This window comes from Artemia sp. Qi Xiang Cuo, chromosome 15 (genome assembly GCF_049724085.1).
Source record: "Artemia sp. Qi Xiang Cuo chromosome 15, ASM4972408v1, whole genome shotgun sequence".
Classification (NCBI taxonomy): Eukaryota; Metazoa; Arthropoda; class Branchiopoda; order Anostraca; family Artemiidae; genus Artemia; species Artemia sp. Qi Xiang Cuo.
The window spans coordinates 37604313-37624772 of record NC_142808.1 but is presented as its reverse complement, the minus strand read 5'-3'; the positions used below and the strand labels follow the sequence as shown (position 1 = coordinate 37624772).

The 20460-nt window shown below is 33.2% G+C and overlaps 1 protein-coding gene across 2 annotated transcripts in view; it reads right to left on the bottom strand.

The window, feature by feature from the left end:
* LOC148943634 (dymeclin) overlaps window positions 1–20460 on the bottom strand; it is a 113029-nt gene that overhangs the window by 6650 nt on the left and 85919 nt on the right. For both annotated transcript variants that reach the window (XM_089100873.1, XM_089100874.1), the window contains 3 exons: window positions 5288–5401; window positions 2240–2446; window positions 523–705 (listed from right to left, as the gene is read on the bottom strand). In XM_089100873.1, the coding sequence (XP_088956999.1) occupies window positions 523–705; window positions 2240–2446; window positions 5288–5401 (504 nt within the window). The remainder of the gene's footprint in view (window positions 1–522; window positions 706–2239; window positions 2447–5287; window positions 5402–20460) is intronic.

Genomic DNA, 20460 nt, shown 5'->3' with positions numbered 1-20460 from the left:
TTTAGAATTAAAAAAAAAATCCTATTTTGAAAAATTCAAGGACCCCTGACCTCTAAAGCACCTTCTGTTAAAATTGTAAACAATCAACATTTTGAAAATTATTTGAAACAGATCCCCTCCCTAAAATGATCCAGCCGATAATGTGTGCCCTAAAAACAATCACTATAAACAAGTTAAATCGAGATATAAAAAAAAGACCAAATCAAATTTTGAATAGTATTTACTGGCTGAGAATTTGGAACAGCCGCAATGCGTAAGAAGGGCGGGGTTATTTGGCTACACTTCCTGACGGACGCTTTAGGAATAGTATTATTACTTACGAAAAAATGCCACAGAATTCACCATATATGTCACAAGATCAACAGCATCACAAAAATTAATTAATAAATCAATGTAATTAGAGCAAACTTGTTAACATGGAAGAAGATGACAATAATTTGTTTTCTCCTTGCTGTAACTAACATAATATTGAATATTAAAGGTAGAGAATAGGTTAAAAACTTGCTATAGCTAAGAACTCACGGTTGCGATGTTATAGGTCAAGTCACTGAAAGTAGAATTGTTCTTGAAAATATCCAGAATCTCCTTTTTATACAACAGAGCATAAACTAAATTAGGGTTGTTGCTCAACTGAGAATACAAGACAGCATTCAATGTTCCCAAAATCATCTGCAAAATTTCTTCAGTCGCTTCCAAGTCTTGTACCTGCAAAGAATAAGCCCCTTTATAAAAAACGGAAACTTTTAGGCTAAGAAAAAACAAATATTGGGTAAAAAAAAGTTTGAATGGATTTTATTCATAATTTTTATCTATAGACAATACAATTTTTAATATTTCTATGGTTGAAAATTTACAAAGAATCCCCAAAATTGTACTTTCTGCGAAGAAAACATGATTTTATGAAAAAATAAAATAAAAGACTAGCCAGAAAATTAGGTTCCTTTTTCAAGTACAGTCCATCATGTAAATTTTTCTAAGAGGGCTGGCTTATATTTCTCAAAAATTATAAGTTGCGGTTTCACAGTTGTTTTTTGAACAGGGTTTCCTGGTGAGGTTGATTTTTATTTTCAAAAACAAAACTTGTTCGTGGTTATCATTCCAGTTTCAGAATAGCCCACACAAATGCTTTTATGCTTCCAAGGTATCTATGTTTTTGTTCTTCTCAGATTCGACACATCAGATTCAATTTTCGCACCTTAAAACGATAGACATGCAAATACACGATCGCATGGAAATCACTAATTGATTTGAAAAGGAACACGTTTTCTGTTTTTCCTACCCCCCCCCCCCACACATCTTCTCTACTAAAAAACTTCAGAAAGAAAACTGTCTTTAAAGAAGAGCTTATGAAAAATTTTGACACTTCAAACAAGCAGAATAATCGAGATTTTTCTGACAAATTGCCCTAGTACTAAACATTTTACTGTCTAGGCGATAATAGTAAGTTTATTTATAACCCGCAATATAAAATAAATGCGGAGTAAAATAAAAAAACAATATTATCCACAAGGAAATAATAAAATAACACAACGTAAATAATATAACAATATTTATAAATCTCTAATCTGGAAAAAAATAAGTGAGGGAGTCACTGGCATAAGTGAAGGAAGTGAAGGAAGGGGGTCATCTTCCTGGGAGTATTGGTCCTCAGGTCCTTAGCGATGTTGTCAAGCAGCACTAGAGGGTCCAGGCTCATTATTATTTAACTGAATTCTTTATTAATCAACGTTTTTTTTTTTTTGGGGGGGGGGGGATACTGTAAATTGAATCACTTTATTGAGTGCTGAATTTGTTGAGCATCTAAATCAAATTAAATTCATGAAATAATACCAAGACCTTAGAAAATTTTCTTTGAGCTGCACTTGCATTCACGGATAACTGCAAACAGATATGCTTGTATTTTGACAAACTGATATGCTTGTAGTATCCCACATATATTTGAAATAAAAAACATATATAATGTTCTAAAATTATTCAGCGAGAAAAAAAATATGTTTTTCTACTTTCGTAATTTGCACAGATAAGCACTTGAACGAGGCCTTGACCCTACCCACCCCTACCGGCACCTAGACAAAGATTACACCCAAACACAATAAACCACCAAGAAGGGTCCAGGGACAAGTTATTACAAGTTTCCATTCAACAAATTTAAACAATCAGGATTCCTTATCACTGTCCTCGGTACACACAAAACAAGATTTTACAGTTTTTATAACCTCAGATTCAATCATATACTTACTGACTGATCCTTGTGAGGATGTTGGCCAACTTCTCCATTTACTTCAATTTTGACAGAATTTTTAACCAAAGTGACTTGTCTCATATATCGCTTAGACATGGTTTCCAAGAAACTGACTAAACGTTGTGCGACATATGTGCTAAGATTGCGAAAACGAGATGCCATATTTGCCAGCGTTGCAAGACAATTACTATGCAAGTATCTATCCTAGAACAACAACAGAATTTTTAATAAAACTTGTAAAAGCTTAAAACCATAGGTCCCACATTAGAATCAGAAAAAGACATGAATCAAATCTATTTAATATGGAAAATTCCCCATGAGGAAAAATTTCCCCAAAGGCAAAATAACGATAGTAATTTTTAAATTTGAAAAGTCTTGTTTAATACCAAAATCAGAGACCTTACTGAAAAGTCACTTTATAATTCTGAAAATGTGTTAGATGACTTAATTCGTAATTAACCAACTCGTTAATTGAATATCCACAAATTATGAATATTTTTACCAGAAAGAAGCGTCAATTATTTGTGTTGAGGGATCTTTAATCATAGGCAGCGCAATCGCGCTGCCTAAGTAAAGAACGATGTTGGCACAATGTATTATTTTTTTTTTCTTCCATACCAGGGCTCTTCGTGTCGAAGGAGTTCAAAAAAGGCAATCATCAAATATCATCAAAAAACCGCCATGACGTCAGAATAAAAAAATTGAATAGAAGTTCTACCATTAAATAGAATTTTGAAATTCAGGCATGTAACTTGCTGTGCTTGTAATTTTCGTACATCCGGCATTTTCTCCCTTCCCACCCAGATTGGGACAGTTCCAGATAGGGATAGTTCCAGATTGGGATAATTCACGATTTACAAAAAGATAGACCACAAGATACTTTTCTAAACTTTTACCCACTCTCACTGCAACCATTATAAATTTTTGACACCTTTTGAGAAATTAGTTTATAAGAGCTTATTGAGTATAAATCTGTGTTTATTATTCAAATATACATAGCCTACAAATCAAGATAAATCAAGTATATATTTATTAAATGGTGATTATTTCACGCCTTTCTGAAAATAATGACCGAGCTGTGAGTATTTTCCATAATTTATGATACTTGGCCCTAGGACTTCGTGGCCAATGTCCACATAAATATACAATATCATCAAATCCAAAATACTCCTATATATACAGTTACTGCAAAACAGTGGCTGTAGGCCACTGCAATACAGTGGCTGTGGTGGCTCACTCTGTAGTAAAGACTATGTACTACAGTAATCAAGTTGTATGATGATGTGTCAGGAACGAGTTATATCCTCAATTTTGGGTCTTCATCACTAATTTTGCCATCCAAGTTATAGTTTCTTTTTGGGATTTTGAGCGATATTTTGGTGGATAAACTTAAACTTCATAAAGTTTATGTATTTTGAATCGGAATTAAAAGCCAAGTTTTTATGTATTAATTGTTATTCGTTTTTAAAGTTTTACATATTGCAAATTTCAAAGTCTTGATTTGACAGCCCCATTTATAAATATTTAAAAAAAGCAATTTTCAGTTACTATGGGCCGTGGTTCGTTCTTTACTAGGTTACAGCTGTCTCTGGAACCATGATACTCTTTGACCTTACATCACAACTTATCAATATGTCAAACACAGGAAAAACCATTCGTTGTTTTCTTTGCAGGAACTAGTAAAGAACGAACTACGTTGTCATCACTCTTACTTGCCTCCCTTTTAAGTATTCAATTAGTATCAAGATTTGCCCTCCAAATTGCATCCCCCCTTCCCCATCCTCCAAATATTTTGCATTACCTTTTTCAACTCCCATATTTTTATTTCAATATTTTGTCAAAAATTGCATTATATTTCAAATATTATGTTTTGTCAATTACAAAAGGCATAGACATAACAATTTTCTTTCAAATCATCCCTTAAATAGCCCTCTATGTTGTTCCAGCGCCCCGCTACCAGCAAAGAAGAAGAAATGAGGACAGCGCAAAAAAAAAAAATTTTCGCGTTGCTCAAGGTGGCTGGCTGCAAGCCTTCCGTATAGGATATTCGGCAATGGCGATTCCAAGATGGTTTACCCTCCTTTTCGACCGGATGCCATTTTTGAGGAGTTTCAGGTATTTTTCGGATTTCCCACAAACTTGCTTTCGATACCATTAAGAGTAATCGAACTAATAGTTGCAATTCCTGATTCAGATACAAATGTTAATTTTTCTGCAGTAGCCAGTTTTTTTAAAAGGTATTTTGAAATTTTTGGACACTACGGTCCGTGATTCGTTCTTTGATAGGTTGGAGCTATTGCTGCAACCATCACTATGCCTCAAATCCATCCCATATTTGTCCTAAAACGCACCCAAAAACCTTTTCATGTACAAATATTTACAGACGGGTGAACAAAAGTCTAACTCTCAGAGTAGGAGGTGGGGGGACTCGATTAAGGCAAAATGTAACCTCACTCTTTGAAAGCATAGTATTTTTTTAGCACAACCTCAAATTCTGATATTACCGGTGGGGATACTAATCCAAGGGTCGCTTTGCTTCACTACAATTTTATTTAGTTAAAAATTAATGGCGCGAAGACTTTCACTGATTTACTTTCTTAGCTCGACATATTTGCATATATTAAAGTAATAATCACTCAAATTAAACTATACGTAAGGAAAGGGGGGGGGGTATTAAACCAAACCTTTGTGATTAAAAAGAAACATATGCTTTTTCTGCTTTATGGTCGTTTAGGCCTTTTGATTGCGTTCAACTCATACAAATTCAAAACAAATAGTGGCGAAGACAGACTTGAACAAAAATTTTACATGTTTGTATGTTATGAACTGGTTATGACTGCAGATGTTTAAAGTCATTCAAACCATGACCCCGTTCCTTTAAAATAATCTTTGAACAGGCTTATGACTGCAGATGTTTGAATTCATTCAAACCATGGCCCTGTCCCTCTAAAATAATTTGTCAGCCTCGTTCACAGTCTGGGTTCTTCAAACAGTAAAGTTAAACAAAAAGTAAAGACACAATAAGAGTGTCGAAAATGAACTTACCCTTGTTTTCAATATGTTATATTGTACTGTCCTCAAGATAATAATGATCATCAAACCTCCAAGTGACATATCTGTTAAATTTCTTTCAGTGAACCAGGGCACAGATTTCAGAATCTGAGGAAACAAAAACAAATTCAGTATCGAAACCTATACAATTCGTGTCATGTTACTATAGTACGCTCCATTGATTACTGTACCCCTATAAGAGTTGACACCTAACATCATTTTATAAAAACTAATAATAGGAAAGTGCTAAATTATTGTTGTAGCGAGACATCAAATAAATAAGTAAAGAACAAATCTTTGGATTAAAAGCTAGCTTGAGATTCAAGGTTTCACAACATCCTGCAGCGTCCACAAAACCAAGTAGTTGTTTCTTTTTATAACTTTGTTCTTTAAATCTTAATTTGTCAAACGTTATTTTCTAGTACCACCCACTGAGCTACAAATTTTAACAAAACACCAATGTGGTTTTACAATTCTCTTAGTGGTAATAGTTAAAAAAAAAAAAAAAAAAAATAATCGGTAGCACAACAAAATCGTTGCTTGTACGGGTTTGCTAATACCAAGAGAATAATAACAGCAAAAATATAATCGGTGGCACAATAAAAGGGTTGCTTGCGAGGGCTTCCTATTAACAAGAAAATAATAAAAACAAAAATACAATCGGTAGCACAATAAAAGGGCTACTTGCGAGGGTTTACTACTAACAAGGAAAAAATAAAAACAATAATATAATCGGTAGCACAATAAAAGGGTTGCTTGCGAGGGTATCCTACTACCAAGAAAATAATAACAACAAAAATATAATCGGTAGCACAATAAAACGGTTGCTTGCGAGGGTTTGCTACTACCAAGAAAATAATAACAACAAAAATATAATCGGTAGCACAATAAAATGGTTGCTTGCGAGGGTTTCCTACTACCAAGAAAATAATAACAACAAAAATATAATCGGTAGCACAATAAAACGGTTGCTTGCGAGGGTTTCCTACTACCAAGAAAATAATAACAACAAAAATATAATCGGTAGCACAATAAAAGGGTTGCTTGAGAGGGTTTCCTACTACCAAGAAAATAATAACAACAAAAATATAATCGGTAGCACAATAAAACGGTTCCTTGCGAGGTTTTCCCACTAACAAGAAAATAATAGCAATAAAAATATAATCGGTAGCACAATAAAACGGCTCCTTGTGAGGGTTTCCTACTAACAAGAAAATAATAGCAATAAAAATATAATTGGTAGCACAATGAAAGGGTTGCTTGCGAAGGTTTCCTACTATCAAGAAAATAATAACAACAAAAATATAATCGGTAACACAATAAAACGGTTGCTTGCGAGGGTTTGCTACTACCAAGAAAATAATAACAACAAAAATATAATCGGTAGCACAATAAAAGGGTTGCTTGCGAAGGTTTCCTACTACCAAGAAAATAATAACAACAAAAATATAATCGGTAGCACAATAAAACGGTTGCTTGCGAGGGTTTCCTACTACCAAGAAAATAATAACAACAAAAATATAATCGGTAGCACAATAAAAGGGTTGCTTGCGAGGGTTTGCTACTACCAAGAAAATAATAACAACAAAAATATACTCGGTAGCACAATAATACGGTTGCTTGCGAGGGTTTGCTACTACCAAGAAAATCATAACAAAAAAAATATAATCGGTAGCACAATAAAAGGGTTGCTTGCGAGGGTTTCCTACTACCAAGAAAATAATAACAACAAAAATATAATCGGTAGCACAATAAAACGGTTGCTTGCGAGGGTTTGCTACTACCAAGAAAATAATAACAAAAAAAATATAATCGGTAGCACAATAAAAGGGCTGCTTGCGAGGGTTTCCTACTAACAAGAAAATAATAACAACAAAAATATAATCGGTAGCACAATAAAACGGTTGCTTGCGAGGGTTTGCTACTAACAAGAAAATAATAACAACAAATATATACTCGGTAGCACAATAAAAGGGTTGCTTGCGAAGGTTTCCTACTACCAAGAAAATAATAACAAAAAAAATATAATCGGTAGCACAATAAAACGGTTGCTTGCGAGGGTTTGCTACTACCAAGAAAATAATAACAACAAAAATATAATCGGTAGCACATTAAAAGGGTTGCTTGCGAGGGTTTCCTACTACCAAGAAAATAATAACAACAAAAATATAATCGGTAGCACAATAAAACGGTTGCTTGCGAGGGTTTGCTACAACCAAGGAAATAATAACAATAAAAATATAATCAGTAGCACAATAAAAGGGTTGCTTGCGAGGGTTTCCTACTACCAAGAAAATAATAACAACAAAAATATAATCGGTAGCACAATAAAACGGTTGCTTGCGAGGGTTTCCTACTACCAAGAAAATAATAACAACAAAAATATAATCGGTAGCACAATAAAAGGGTTGCTTGCGAGGGTTTCCTACTACCAAGAAAATAATAACAACAAAAATATAATCGGTAGCACAATAAAACGGTTGCTTGCGAGGGTTTGCTACTAACAAGAAAATAATAGCAATTAAAATATAATCGGTAGCACAATAAAACGGTTGCTTGCGAGGGTTTCCTACTAACAAGAAAATAATAGCAATAAAAATATAATCGGCAGCACAATAAAGGGGCTACTTGCGAGGGTTTCCTACTAACAAGAAAAAAATAACAACAAAAATAAAATCAGTAGCACAATAAAAGGGTTGCTTGCGAGGGTTTCCTACTAACAAGAAAATAATAGCAATAAAAATATAATCGGTAGCACAATAAAGGGGCTACTTGCGAGGGTTTCCTACTAACAAGAAAAAAATTAAAAAAAAAATATAATCGGTAGCACAATAAAAGGGTTGCTTGCGAGGGTTTCCTACTACCAAGAAAATAATAACAACAAATATATAATCGGTAGCACAATAAAACGTTTCCTTGCGAGTGTTTCCTACTAACATGAAAATAATAGCAATAAAAATATAATCGGTAGCACAATAAAACGGCTCCTTGAGAGGGTTTCTAACTAACAAGAAAATAATAGCAATAAAAATATAATCGGAAGCACAAAAAAGGGGATACTTGCGAGGGTTTCCTACTAACAAGAAAAAAATAAAAACAAAAATATAATCGGTAGCACAATAAAAGGGTTGCTTGCGAGGGTTTCCTACTAACAAGAAAATAATAGCAATAAAAATATAATCGGTAGCACAATAAAAGGGCTACTTGCGAGGGTTTCCTACTAACAAGAAAATAATAAAAAAAAAAATATAATCGGTAGCACAATAAAAGGGTTGCTTGCGAGGGTTTCCTACTACCAAGAAAATAATAACAACAAAAATATAATCGGTAGCACAATAAAACGGTTGCTTGCGAAGGTTTCCGACTAACAAGAAAATAATAGCAATAAAAATATAATCGGTAGCACAATAAAGGGGCTACTTGCGAGGGTTTCCTACTAACAAGAAAAAAATAAAAATATAAATATAATCGGTAGCACAATAAAAGGGTTGCTTGCGAGGGTTTCCTACTACCAAGAAAATAATAACAACAAAAATATAATCGGTAGCACAATAAAAGGGTTGCTTGCGAGGGTTTCCTACTAACAATAAAATAATAGCAATAAAAATATAATCGGTAGCACAATAAAACGGTTCCTTGCGAGGGTTTCCTACTAACAAGAAAATAATAGCAATAAAAATATAATCGGTAGTACAATAAACGGGTTGCTTGCGAGGGTTTCCAACTAACAAGAAAATAATAGCAATAAAAATATAATCGGTAGCAAAATAAAAGGATTCCTTGCGAGGGTTTCCTACTAACAAGAAAAATATACCAACAAAAATATAATCGGTAGCACAATAAAAGGGTTCCTTGCGAGGGTTTCCTACTACCAAGAAAATAATAACAACAAAAATATAATCGGTAGCACAATAAAACGGTTGCTTGCGAAGCTTTCCTACTACCAAGAAAATAATAGCAATAAAAATATAATCGGTGGCACAATAAAGGGGCTACTTGCGAGGGTTTCCTACTAACAAGAAAAAAAATAAAAACAAAAATATAATCGGTAGCACAATAAAAGGGTTGCTTGCGAGGTTTTCCTACTACCAATAAAATAATAGCAATAAAAATACAATCGGTATCACAATAAAAGGGTTGCTTGTGATTGTTTGCTACTCACAATAAAATAATATCAATAAAAATATACTCTCAAGCACAATAAATGGGCTACTTGCGAGGCTTTCCTACTCACAAGTAAAATATAAAAAAAAAATTAAAATCGGTAGTAGAATAGAAGGGTTGCTTGCGAGGGTTTCCAACTACCAAGAAAATAATAACAACAAAAATATAATCGGCAGCACAATAAAAGGGTTGCTTGCGAGGGTTTGCTACTAACAAGAAAATAATATCAATAAAAATATAATCGGTAGCACAATAAAACGGTTGCTTGCGAGGGTTTCCTACTAACAAGAAAATAATAGCAATAAAAATATAATCTGTAGCACAATAAAAGGGCTACTTTCGAGTGTTTCCTACTAACAAGAAAAAAATAAAAACAAAAATATAATCGGTAGTACAATAAAAAGGTTGCTTGCGAGGGTTTCCTACTAACAAGAAAATAATATAAACAAAAATAGAATAGGTTTCAAAATATCAGTGTTTCTTGCGAGGGTTTACTACTAACATGAAAAATATATAACAAATAATATAATCGGTAGAACAATAGACGGGTTGCTTGAGAGGGTATAATACAAACAAGAACATAATAACAACAAAAATATAATCAGTAGCACAATAAAACGGTTGCTTGAGAGGGTTTGCTACTAACAAGAAAATAATAACAACAAAAATATAATCGGTAGCACAATAAAAGGGTTGCTTGCGATGGTTTCCTACTACCAAGAAAATAATAACAACAAAAATATAATCGGTAGCACAATAAAACGGTTGCTTGCGAGGGTTTGCTACTAACAAGAAAATAATAACAACAAAAATATAATCGGTAGCACAATAAAAGGGTTGCTTGCGAGGGTTTCCTACTACCAAGAAAATAATAACAACAAAAATATAATCGGTAGCACAATAAAACGGTTGCTTGCGAGGGTTTCCTACTATCAAGAAAATAATAACAACAAAAATAAAATCGGTAGCACAATAAAAGGGTTGCTTGCGAGGGTTTCCTACTACCAAGAAAATAATAACAACAAAAATATAATCGGTAGCACAATAAAACGGTTGCTTGCGAGGGTTTGCTACTAACAAGAAAATAATATCAATAAAAATATAATCGGTAGCACAATAAAACGGTTGCTTGCGAGGGTTTCCTACTAACAAGAAAATAATATCAATAAAAATATAATCGGTAGCACAATAAAAGGGCTACTTGCGAGGGTTTCCTACTAACAAGAAAAAAATAAAAACAAAAATAAAATCGGTAGCACAATAAAAGGGTTGCTTGCGAGGGTTTCCTACTAACAAGAAAATAATAGCAATAAAAATATAATCGGTAGCACAATAAAGGGGCTACTTGCGAGGGCTTCCTATTAACAAGAAAATTATATAAACAAAAATACAATCAGTAGCACAATAAAAGGGCTACTTGCGAGGGTTTCCTACTAACAAGAAAATAATAACAATAAAAATATAATCGGTAGCACAATAAAAGGGTTACTTGCGAGGGTTTCCTACTAACAAGAAAAAAATTAAAACAAAAATATAATCGGTAGCACAATAAAAGGGTTGCTTGCGAGGGTTTCCTACTACCAAGAAAATAATAACAACAAATATATAATCGGTAGCACAATAAACGGGTTGCTTGCGAGGGTTTCCTACTAACAAGAAAATAATAGCAATAAAAATATAATCGGTAGCACAATAAAACGGTTCCTTGCGAGGGTTTCCGACTAACAAGAAAAAAATAGCAATAAAAATATAATTGGTAGCACAATAAAGGGGTTACTTGCGAGGGTTTCCTACTAACAAGAAAAAATAAAAAAAAAAATATAATCGGTAGTAAAATAAAAGGGTTGCTTGCGAGGGTTTCCTACTAACAAGAAAATAATAGCAATAAAAATATAATCGGTAGCACAATAAAAGGGATACTTGCGAGGGTTTCCTACTAACAAGAAAAAAATAAAAACAAAAATATACTCGGTAGCACAATCAAAGGGTTGCTTGCGAGGGTTTCCTACTACCAAGAAAATAATAACAACAAAAATATAATCGGTAGCACAATAAAACGGTTGCTTGCGAAGGTTTCCGACTAACAAGAAAATAATAGCAATAAAAATATAATCGGTGGCACAATAAAGGGGCTACTTGCGAGGGTTTCCTACTAACAAGAAAAAAATAAAAATATACATATAATCGGTAGCACAATAAAAGGGTTGCTTGCGAGGGTTTCCTACTACCAAGAAAATAATAACAACAAAAATATAATCGGTAGCACAATAAAACGGCTGCTTGCGAGGGTTTCCTACTAACAATAAAATAATAGCAATAAAAATATGATCGGTAGCACAATAAAAGGGTTGCTTGCGAGGGTTTCCTACTAACAAGAAAATAATAGCAATAAAAATATAATAGGCAGCACAATAAAAGGGTTGCTTGCGAGGGTTTCCTACTAACAAGAAAATAATAGCAATAAAAATATAATTGGTAGCACAATAAAAGGGTTACTTGCGAGGGTTTCCTACTAACAAGAAAAAAATAAAAACAAAAATATAATCGGTAGCACAATCAAAGGGTTGCTTGCGAGGGTTTCCTACTACCAAGAAAATAATAACAACAAAAATATAATCGGTAGCACAATAAAACGGTTGCTTGCGAAGGTTTCCTACTAACAAGAAAATAATAGCAATAAAAATATAATCGGTGGCACAATAAAGGGGCTACTTGCGAGGGTTTCCTACTAACAAGAAAAAAATAAAAACAAAAATATAATCGGTAGCACAATAAAAGGGTTGCTTGCGAGGGTTTCCTACTACCAAGAAAATAATAGCAACAAAAATATAATCGGTGGCACAATAAAAGGGTTACTTGCGAGGGCTTCCTACTAACAAGAAAATAATAGCAACAAAAATATAATCGGTAGCACAATAAAAGGGATACTTGCGAGGGTTTACTACTAACAAGGAAAAAATAAAAACAATAATATAATCGGTAGAACAATAAAAGGGTTGCTTGCGAGGGTTTCCTACTACCAAGAAAATAATAACAACAAAAATATAATCGGAAGCACAATAAAAGGGTTTCTTGAGAGGGTTTGCTACTAACAATAAAATTATAGCAATAAAAATATAATCGTTAGCACAATAAAAGGGTTGCTTGCGAGGGTTTCCTACTAACAAGAAAATAATACCAATAAAAATATAATCGGTAGCACAATAAAACGGTTACTTGCGAGGGTTTCCTACTAACAAGAAAAAAATAAAAACAAAAATATAATCGGTAGTACAATAAAAAGGTTGCTTGCGAGGGTTTCCTACTAACAAGAAAATAATAGCAATAAAAATATAATCGGTAGCACAATAAAAGGTCTACTTGCGAGGGTTTCCTACTAACAATAAAAAAATAAAAACAAAAATATAATCGGTAGCACAATAAAAGGGTTGCTTGCGAGGGTTTCCTACTACCAAGAAAATAATAACAACAAAAATATAATCGGTAGCACAATAAAAGGGTTTCTTGCGAGGGTTTCCTACTAACAAGAAAATAATAACAATAAAAATATAATCGGTAGCACAATAAAAGGGTTGCTTGCGAGGGTTTCCTACTACCAAGAAAATAATAACAACAAAAATATAATCGGTAGCACAATAAAACGGTTGCTTGCGAGGGTTTGCTACTAACAAGAAAATAATAACAACAAAAATATAATCGGTAGCACAATAAAAGGGTTGCTTGCGAGGGTTTCCTACTACCAAGAAAATAATAACAACAAAAATATAATCGGTAGCACAATAAAACGGTTGCTTGCGAGGGTTTGCTACTACCAAGAAAATAATAACAAAAAAAAGAGAATCGGTATCACAATAACACGGGTGCTTGTGAGGGTTTCCTACTAACAAGAAAATAATATCAAAAAAACTATAATCGGTAGCACAATAAAACGGTTGCTTGCGAGGGTTTCCTACTCACAAGAAAATAATAGCAATTAAAATATAATCGGTAGCACAATAAAACGGTTGCTTGCGAGGGTTTCCTACTAACAAGAAAATAATAGCAATAAAAATATAATCGGTAGCACAATAAAGGGGCTACTTGCGAGGGTTTCCTACTAACAAGAAAAAAATAAAAACAAAAATATAATCTGTAGCACAATAAAAGGGTTGCTTGCGAGGGTTTCCTACTAACAAGAAAATAATAGCAATAAAGATATAATCGGTGGCACAATAAAGGGACTACTTGCGAGGGTTTCCTACTAACAAGAAAAAAAATAAAAAAAAAAATATAATCGGGAGCAAAATAAACGGGTTTCTTGCGTGGTTTTCCTACTAACAATAAAATAATACCAACAAATATATAATCGGTAGCACAATAAATTGGATTCTAGTGAGGGTTTCCTACTAGCATGAAAATAATAAAAAAAAAAATATAATCGGTAGCACAATAAAACGGCTACTTGCGAGGGTTTCCTACTAACAAGAAAAAAATAAAAACAAAAATATAATCGGTAGCACAATAAAGGGGCTACTTGCGAGGGTTTCCTACTAACAAGAAAAAAATAAAAACAAAAATATAATCGGTAGCAAAATAAATGGGTTGATTGCGAGGGTTTGCTAATAAAAAGAGAAAAATAAACGCAAAAATATAATCTGTGGCACAATAAAATGGTTGCTTGCGAGGGCTTCCTACTAGCAAGAAAATAATATAAATAAAATTATAATCGGTAGCACAATAAAAGGGCTACTTGCGAGGGTTTCCTACTAACAAGAAACAAATAAAAACAAAAATATAATCGGTAGAAAAATAAAAGGGTTGCTTGCGAGGGTTTCCTACTAACAAGAATATAATATCAATAAAAATATAATCGGTAGCACAATAAAAGGGCTACTTGCGAGGGTTTCCTACTAACAAGAAAAAAATAAAAACAAAAATATAATCGGTAGCACAATCAAAGGGTTGCTTGCGAGGGTTTCCTACTACCAAGAAAATAATAACAACAAAAATATAATCGGTAGCACAATAAAACGGTTGCTTGCGAGGCTTTCCTACTAACAAGAAAATAATATCAATAAAAATATAATCGGTAGCACAATAAAAGGGTTGCTTGCGAGGGTTTCCTATTAACAAGAAAATTATACCAACAAAAATACACTTAGGAGCACAATAAAACGGCTGCTTGCGAGTGTTTCCTAATATCAATAATATAATATAAATAAAAATATGCTTGGTATAACAATGAACCGGTTCCTAGCGAGTGTTTACTACTATCATTAAAATAATAACAATAAAAATAAGATTTGCATCACACAGATACTGATCCTCGCGAGGGTTTACCACTAACCTGAAAATAATAGCACAAAAATTATAATCGGTAGCACAATAAAACGGCTCCTTGCGAGGGTTTCCTACTAACAAGAAAAAAATAAAAACAAAAATATAATCGGTAGCACAATAAAAGGGTTGCTTGCGAGGGTTTCCTACTACCAAGAAAATAATAGCAACAAAAATATAATCGGTAGCACAATAAAACGGTTGCTTGCGATGGTTTCCTACTAACAAGAAAATAATAGCAATAAAAATATAATCGGCAGCACAATAAAGGGGCTACTTGCGAGGGTTTCCTACTAACAAGAAAAAAATAAAACAAAAATATAATCGGTAGCACAATAAAAGGGTTGCTTGCGAGGGCTTCCTACTAACAAGAAAATAATAACAATAAAAATATGATTGGTAGCACAATAAAACGGTTCCTTGCGAGGTTTTCCCACTAACATGAAAATAATAGCAATTAAAATATGATCGGTAGCACAATAAAACGGTTCCTTGCGAGGGTTTCCTACTAACAAGAAAATAATAGCAATAAAAATATAATTGGCAGCACAATAAAGGGGCTACTTGCGAGGCTTTCCTACTAACAAGAAAAAAATAAAAACAAAAATATAATCGGTAGCACAATAAAAGGGTTGCTTGCGAGGGTTTCCAACTACCAAGAAAATAATAACAACAAAAATATAATCGGCAGCACAATACAACGGTTGCTTGCGAGGGTTTTCTACTACCAAGAAAATAATATCAATAAAAATATAATCGGTAGCACAATAAAAGGGTTGCTTGCGAGGGTTTCCTACTAACAAGAAAATAATAGCAATAAAAATATAATCGATAGCACAATAAAGGGGCTACTTGCGAGGGTTTCCTACTAACAAGAAAAAAATAAAAACAAAAATATAATCGGTAGCACAATAAACGGGTTGCTTGCGAGGGTTTCCTCATACCATGAAAATAATAGCAATAAAAATAGGAGCGTTAGCACTATAACACGTTTGCTCGAGAGGGTTTCATGATCACTTGAAATTATTCGAACTAAAAATATTATCGGTATAAAAAAACAAGGGCAGATTGTGAGGGTTACATACTAACAATACAGTAATATACCTAAAAATAAAATCGGTAGCACAATAAAACGGTTCCTTGCGAGGGTTTCCTACTAACAAGAAAAAATAAAAACAAAAATATAATCGGTAGTACAATAAAAGGGTTGCTTGCGAGGGTTTCCTACTAACAAGAAAATAATATCAATAAAAATATAATCGGTAGCAAAATAAAAGGGCTACTTGCGAGGGTTTACTAATAACAATAAAAAAATAAAAAAAAAAATATAATCGGTAGTACAATAAAAGGGTTGCTTGCGAGGGTTTCCTACTACCAAGAAAATAATAACAACAAAAATATAATCGGTAGCACAATAAAACGGATGCTTGCGAGGGTTTCCTACTAACAAGAAAATAATAACAACAAAAATATAATCGGTAGCAAAATAAAAGGGTTGCTTGCGAGGGTTTCCTACTACCAAGAAAATAATAACAACAAAAAAATAATCGGTAGCACAATAATTCGGTTGCTTGCGAGGGTTTGCTACTAACAAGAAAATAATAACAACAAAAATATAATCGGTAGCACAATAAAAGGGTTGCTTGCGAGGGTTTCCTACTACCAAGAAAATAATAACCACAAAAATATAATCTGTAGCACAATAAAAGGGTTGCTTGAGAGGGTTTGCTACTACCAAGAAAATAATAACAACAAAAATATAATAGGTAGCACAATAAAAGGGTTGCTTGCGAGGGTTTCCTACTACCAAGAAAATAATACCAACAAAAATATAATCGGTAGCACAATAAAACGGTTCCTTGCGAGGGTTTCCTACTAACAAGAAAATAATAGCAATAAAAATATAATCGGTAGCACAATAAAACGGCTCCTTGCGAGGGTTTCCTACTAACAATAAAATAATAGCAATAAAAATATAATCGGTAGCACAATAAAAGGGCTACTTGGGAGGGTTTCCTACTAACAAGAAAAAAATAAAAACAAAAATAAAATCGGTAGCACAATAAAAGGGCTACTTGCGAGGGTTTCCTACTAACAAGAAAAAAATAAAAACAAAAATATAATCGGTAGCACAATAAAGGGGCTACTTGCGAGGGTTTCCTTCTAACAAGAAAAAAATAAAAACAAAAATCTAATCGGTAGCACAATAAAAGGGTTGCTTGCGAGGGTTTCCTACTACCAAGAAAATAATAACAAGAAAAATATAATCGGTAGCACAATAAAAGGGTTGCTTGCGAGGGTTTCCTACTAACAAGAAAATAATATCAATAAAAATATAATCGGTAGCACAATAAAAGGGCTACTTGCGAGGGTTTCCTACTAACAAGAAACAAATAAAAACAAAAATATAATCGGTAGTAAAATAAAAGGGTTGCTTGCGAGGGTTTCCAACTAACAAGAAAATAATAGCAATAAAAATATAATCGGTAGCACAATAAAAGGGTTGCTTGCGAGGGTTTCCTACTAACAAGAAAATAATAACAACAAAAATATAATCGGTAGCACAATATAAGGGTTGCTTGCGAGGGTTTCCTACTACCAAGAAAATAATAACAACAAAAATATAATCGGTAGCACAATAAAACGGTTCCTTGCGAGGGTTTCCTACTAACAAGAAAATAATAGCAATAAAAATATAATTGGTAGCACAATAAAAGGGTTGCTTGCGAGGGTTTCCTACTAACAAGAAAATAATAGCAATAAAAATATAATTGGTAGCACAATAAAAGGGTTGCTTGCGAGGGTTTCCTACTAACAAGAAAATAATAGCAATAAAAATATAATTGGTAGCACAATAAAAGGGTTCCTTGAGAGGGTTTCCCACTAACAAGAAAATAATAGCAATAAAAATATAATTGGTAGCACAATAAAAGGGTTGCTTGCTAGGGTTTCCTACTAACAAGAAAATAATAGCAATAAAAATATGATTGGCAGCACAATAAACCGGTTGCTTGCGAGGGTTTCCTACTAACAAGAAAATAATAGCAATAAAAATATAATTGGTAGCACAATAAAACGGTTCCTCGCGAGGGTTTCTTACTAACAAGAAAATAATAGCAATAAAAATATAATTGGTAGCACAATAAAACGGTTCCTTGCGAGGGTTTCCTAATAACATTAAAATAATATAAAAAAAAATATTATTGGTAGCACAATAAAAGGGGTCCTCGAGAGGGTTTCCTACTAAAAAGAAAATAATAGCAATAAAAATATAATTAGTAGCACAATAAAACGGTTCCATGCGAGGGTTTGCTACTAACAAGAAAATAAAAGCAATAAAAATATAATCGGTAGCACAATAAAAGGGTTGCTTGCGAGGGTTTCCTACTAACAAGAAAATAATATCAATAAAAATATAATCGGTAGCACAATAAAAGGGCTTCTTGCAAGGGTTTCCTACTAACAAGAAAATAATAAAAATATAATCGGTAGCACAATAAAAGGGTTGCTTGCGAGGGTTTCCTACTACCAAGAAAATAATAACAATAAAAATATAATCGGTAGCACAATAAAAGGGTTCCTTGCGAGGGTTTCCTACTAACAAGAAAATAATAGCAATAAAAATATAATCGGTAGCACAATAAAACGGTTGCTTGCGAGGGTTTCCTACTAACAAGAAAATAATAGCAATAAAAATATAATCGGTAGCACAATAAAAGGGTTGCTTGCGAGGGTTTCCTCATACCAAGAAAATAATAACAACAAAAATATAATCGGTAGCACAATAAAATGGTTGCTTGCGAGGGTTTCCTACTAACAAGAAAATAATAGCAAGAAAAATATAATCGGTAGCACAATAAAACGGTTCCTTGCGAGGGTTTCCTACTAACAATAAAATAATATCAATAAAAATATAATTGATAGCACAATAAAAGGGTTCCTTGCGAGGGTTTCCTACTAACAAGAAAAAAATAAAAACAAAAATATAATCGGTAGTACAATAAAAGGGTTGCTTGCGAGGGTTTCCTACTAACAAGAAAATAATAGCAATAAAAATATAATCGGTAGCAAAATAAAAGGGCTACTTGCGAGGGTTTCCTACTAACAAGAAAAAAATAAAAACAAAAATATAATCGGTAGCACAATAAAAGGGTTGCTTGCGAGGGTTTCCTACTAACAACAAAATAATAAAAACAAAAATATAATCGGTAGCACAATAAAACGGTTGCTTGCGAGGGTTTGCTACTAACAAGAAAATAATAACAACAAAAATATAATCGGTAGCACAATAAAAGGGTTGCTTGCGAGGGTTTCCTACTACCAAGAAAATAATAACAACAAAAATATAATCGGTAGCACAATAAAACGGTTGCTTGCGAGGGTTTCCTACTAACAAGAAAATAATAACAACAAAAATATAATCGGTAGCACAATAAAAGGGTTGCTTGCGAGGGTTTCCTACTACCAAGAAAATAATAACAACAAAAATATAATCGGTAGCACAATAAAACTGTTGCTTGCGAGGGTTTCCTAATAACAAGAAAATAATACCAAAAAAAATATAATCGGTAGCACAATAAAAGGGTTGCTTGCGAGGGTTTCCTACTACCAAGAAAATAATAACAACAAAAATATAATCGGTAGCACAATAAAACGGTTGCTTGCGAGGGTTTCCTACTAACAAGAAAATAATACCAATTAAAATATAATCGGTAGCACAATAAAACGGTTCCTTGCGAGGGTTTCCTACTAACAAGAAAATAATAGCAATAAAAATATAATTGGCAGCACAATAAAGGGGCTACTTGCGAGGGTTTCCTACTAACAATAAAAAAATAAAAACAAAAATAAAATCTGTAGCACAATAAAAGGGTTGCTTGCGAGGGTTTCCTACTAACAAGAAAATAATACCAATAAAAAAATAATCGGTAGCACAATAAAGGGGCTACTTGCGAGGGTTTCCTACTAACAAGAAAAAAAAAAAAAAAAAAAATATAATCGGTAGCACAATAAAAGGGTTGCTTGCGAGGGTTTCCTACTAACAAGAAAATAATAAAAACAAAAATAGAATCGGTAGCACAATAAAAGGGGTTCTTGCGAGGGTTTCCTACTAACAAGAAAATAATTGCAATAAAAATATAATCGGTAGCACAATAAAAGGGCTTCTTGCGAGGGTTTCCTACTAACAAGAAAAAAATAAAAACAAAAATATAATCGGTAGCACAATAAAGGGACTACTTGCGAGGGTTTCCTACTAACAAGAAAAAAATAACAACAAAAATATAATCGGTAGCACAATAAAAGGGTTTCTTGCGAGGGTTTCCTACTAACAAGAAAATAATAAAAAAAAAAATATAATCGGTAGCACAATAAAAGGGTTGCTTGCGAGGGTTTCCTACTAGCAAGAAAATAATAGCAATAAAAATATAATCGGTAGCACAATAAAAGGGCTCCTTGCGAGGGTTTCCTACTAACAAGAAACATATAAAAACAAAAATATAATCGGTAGTACAATAAAAGGGTTGCTTGCGAGGGTTTCCTACTAACAAGAAAATAATAGCAAAAAAAATATAATCGGTAGCACAATAAAAGGGCTACTTGCGAGGGTTTCCTACTAACAAGAAAAAAATAAAAACAAAAATATAATCGGTAGCACAATAAAAGGGTTGCTTGCGAGGGTTTCCTAC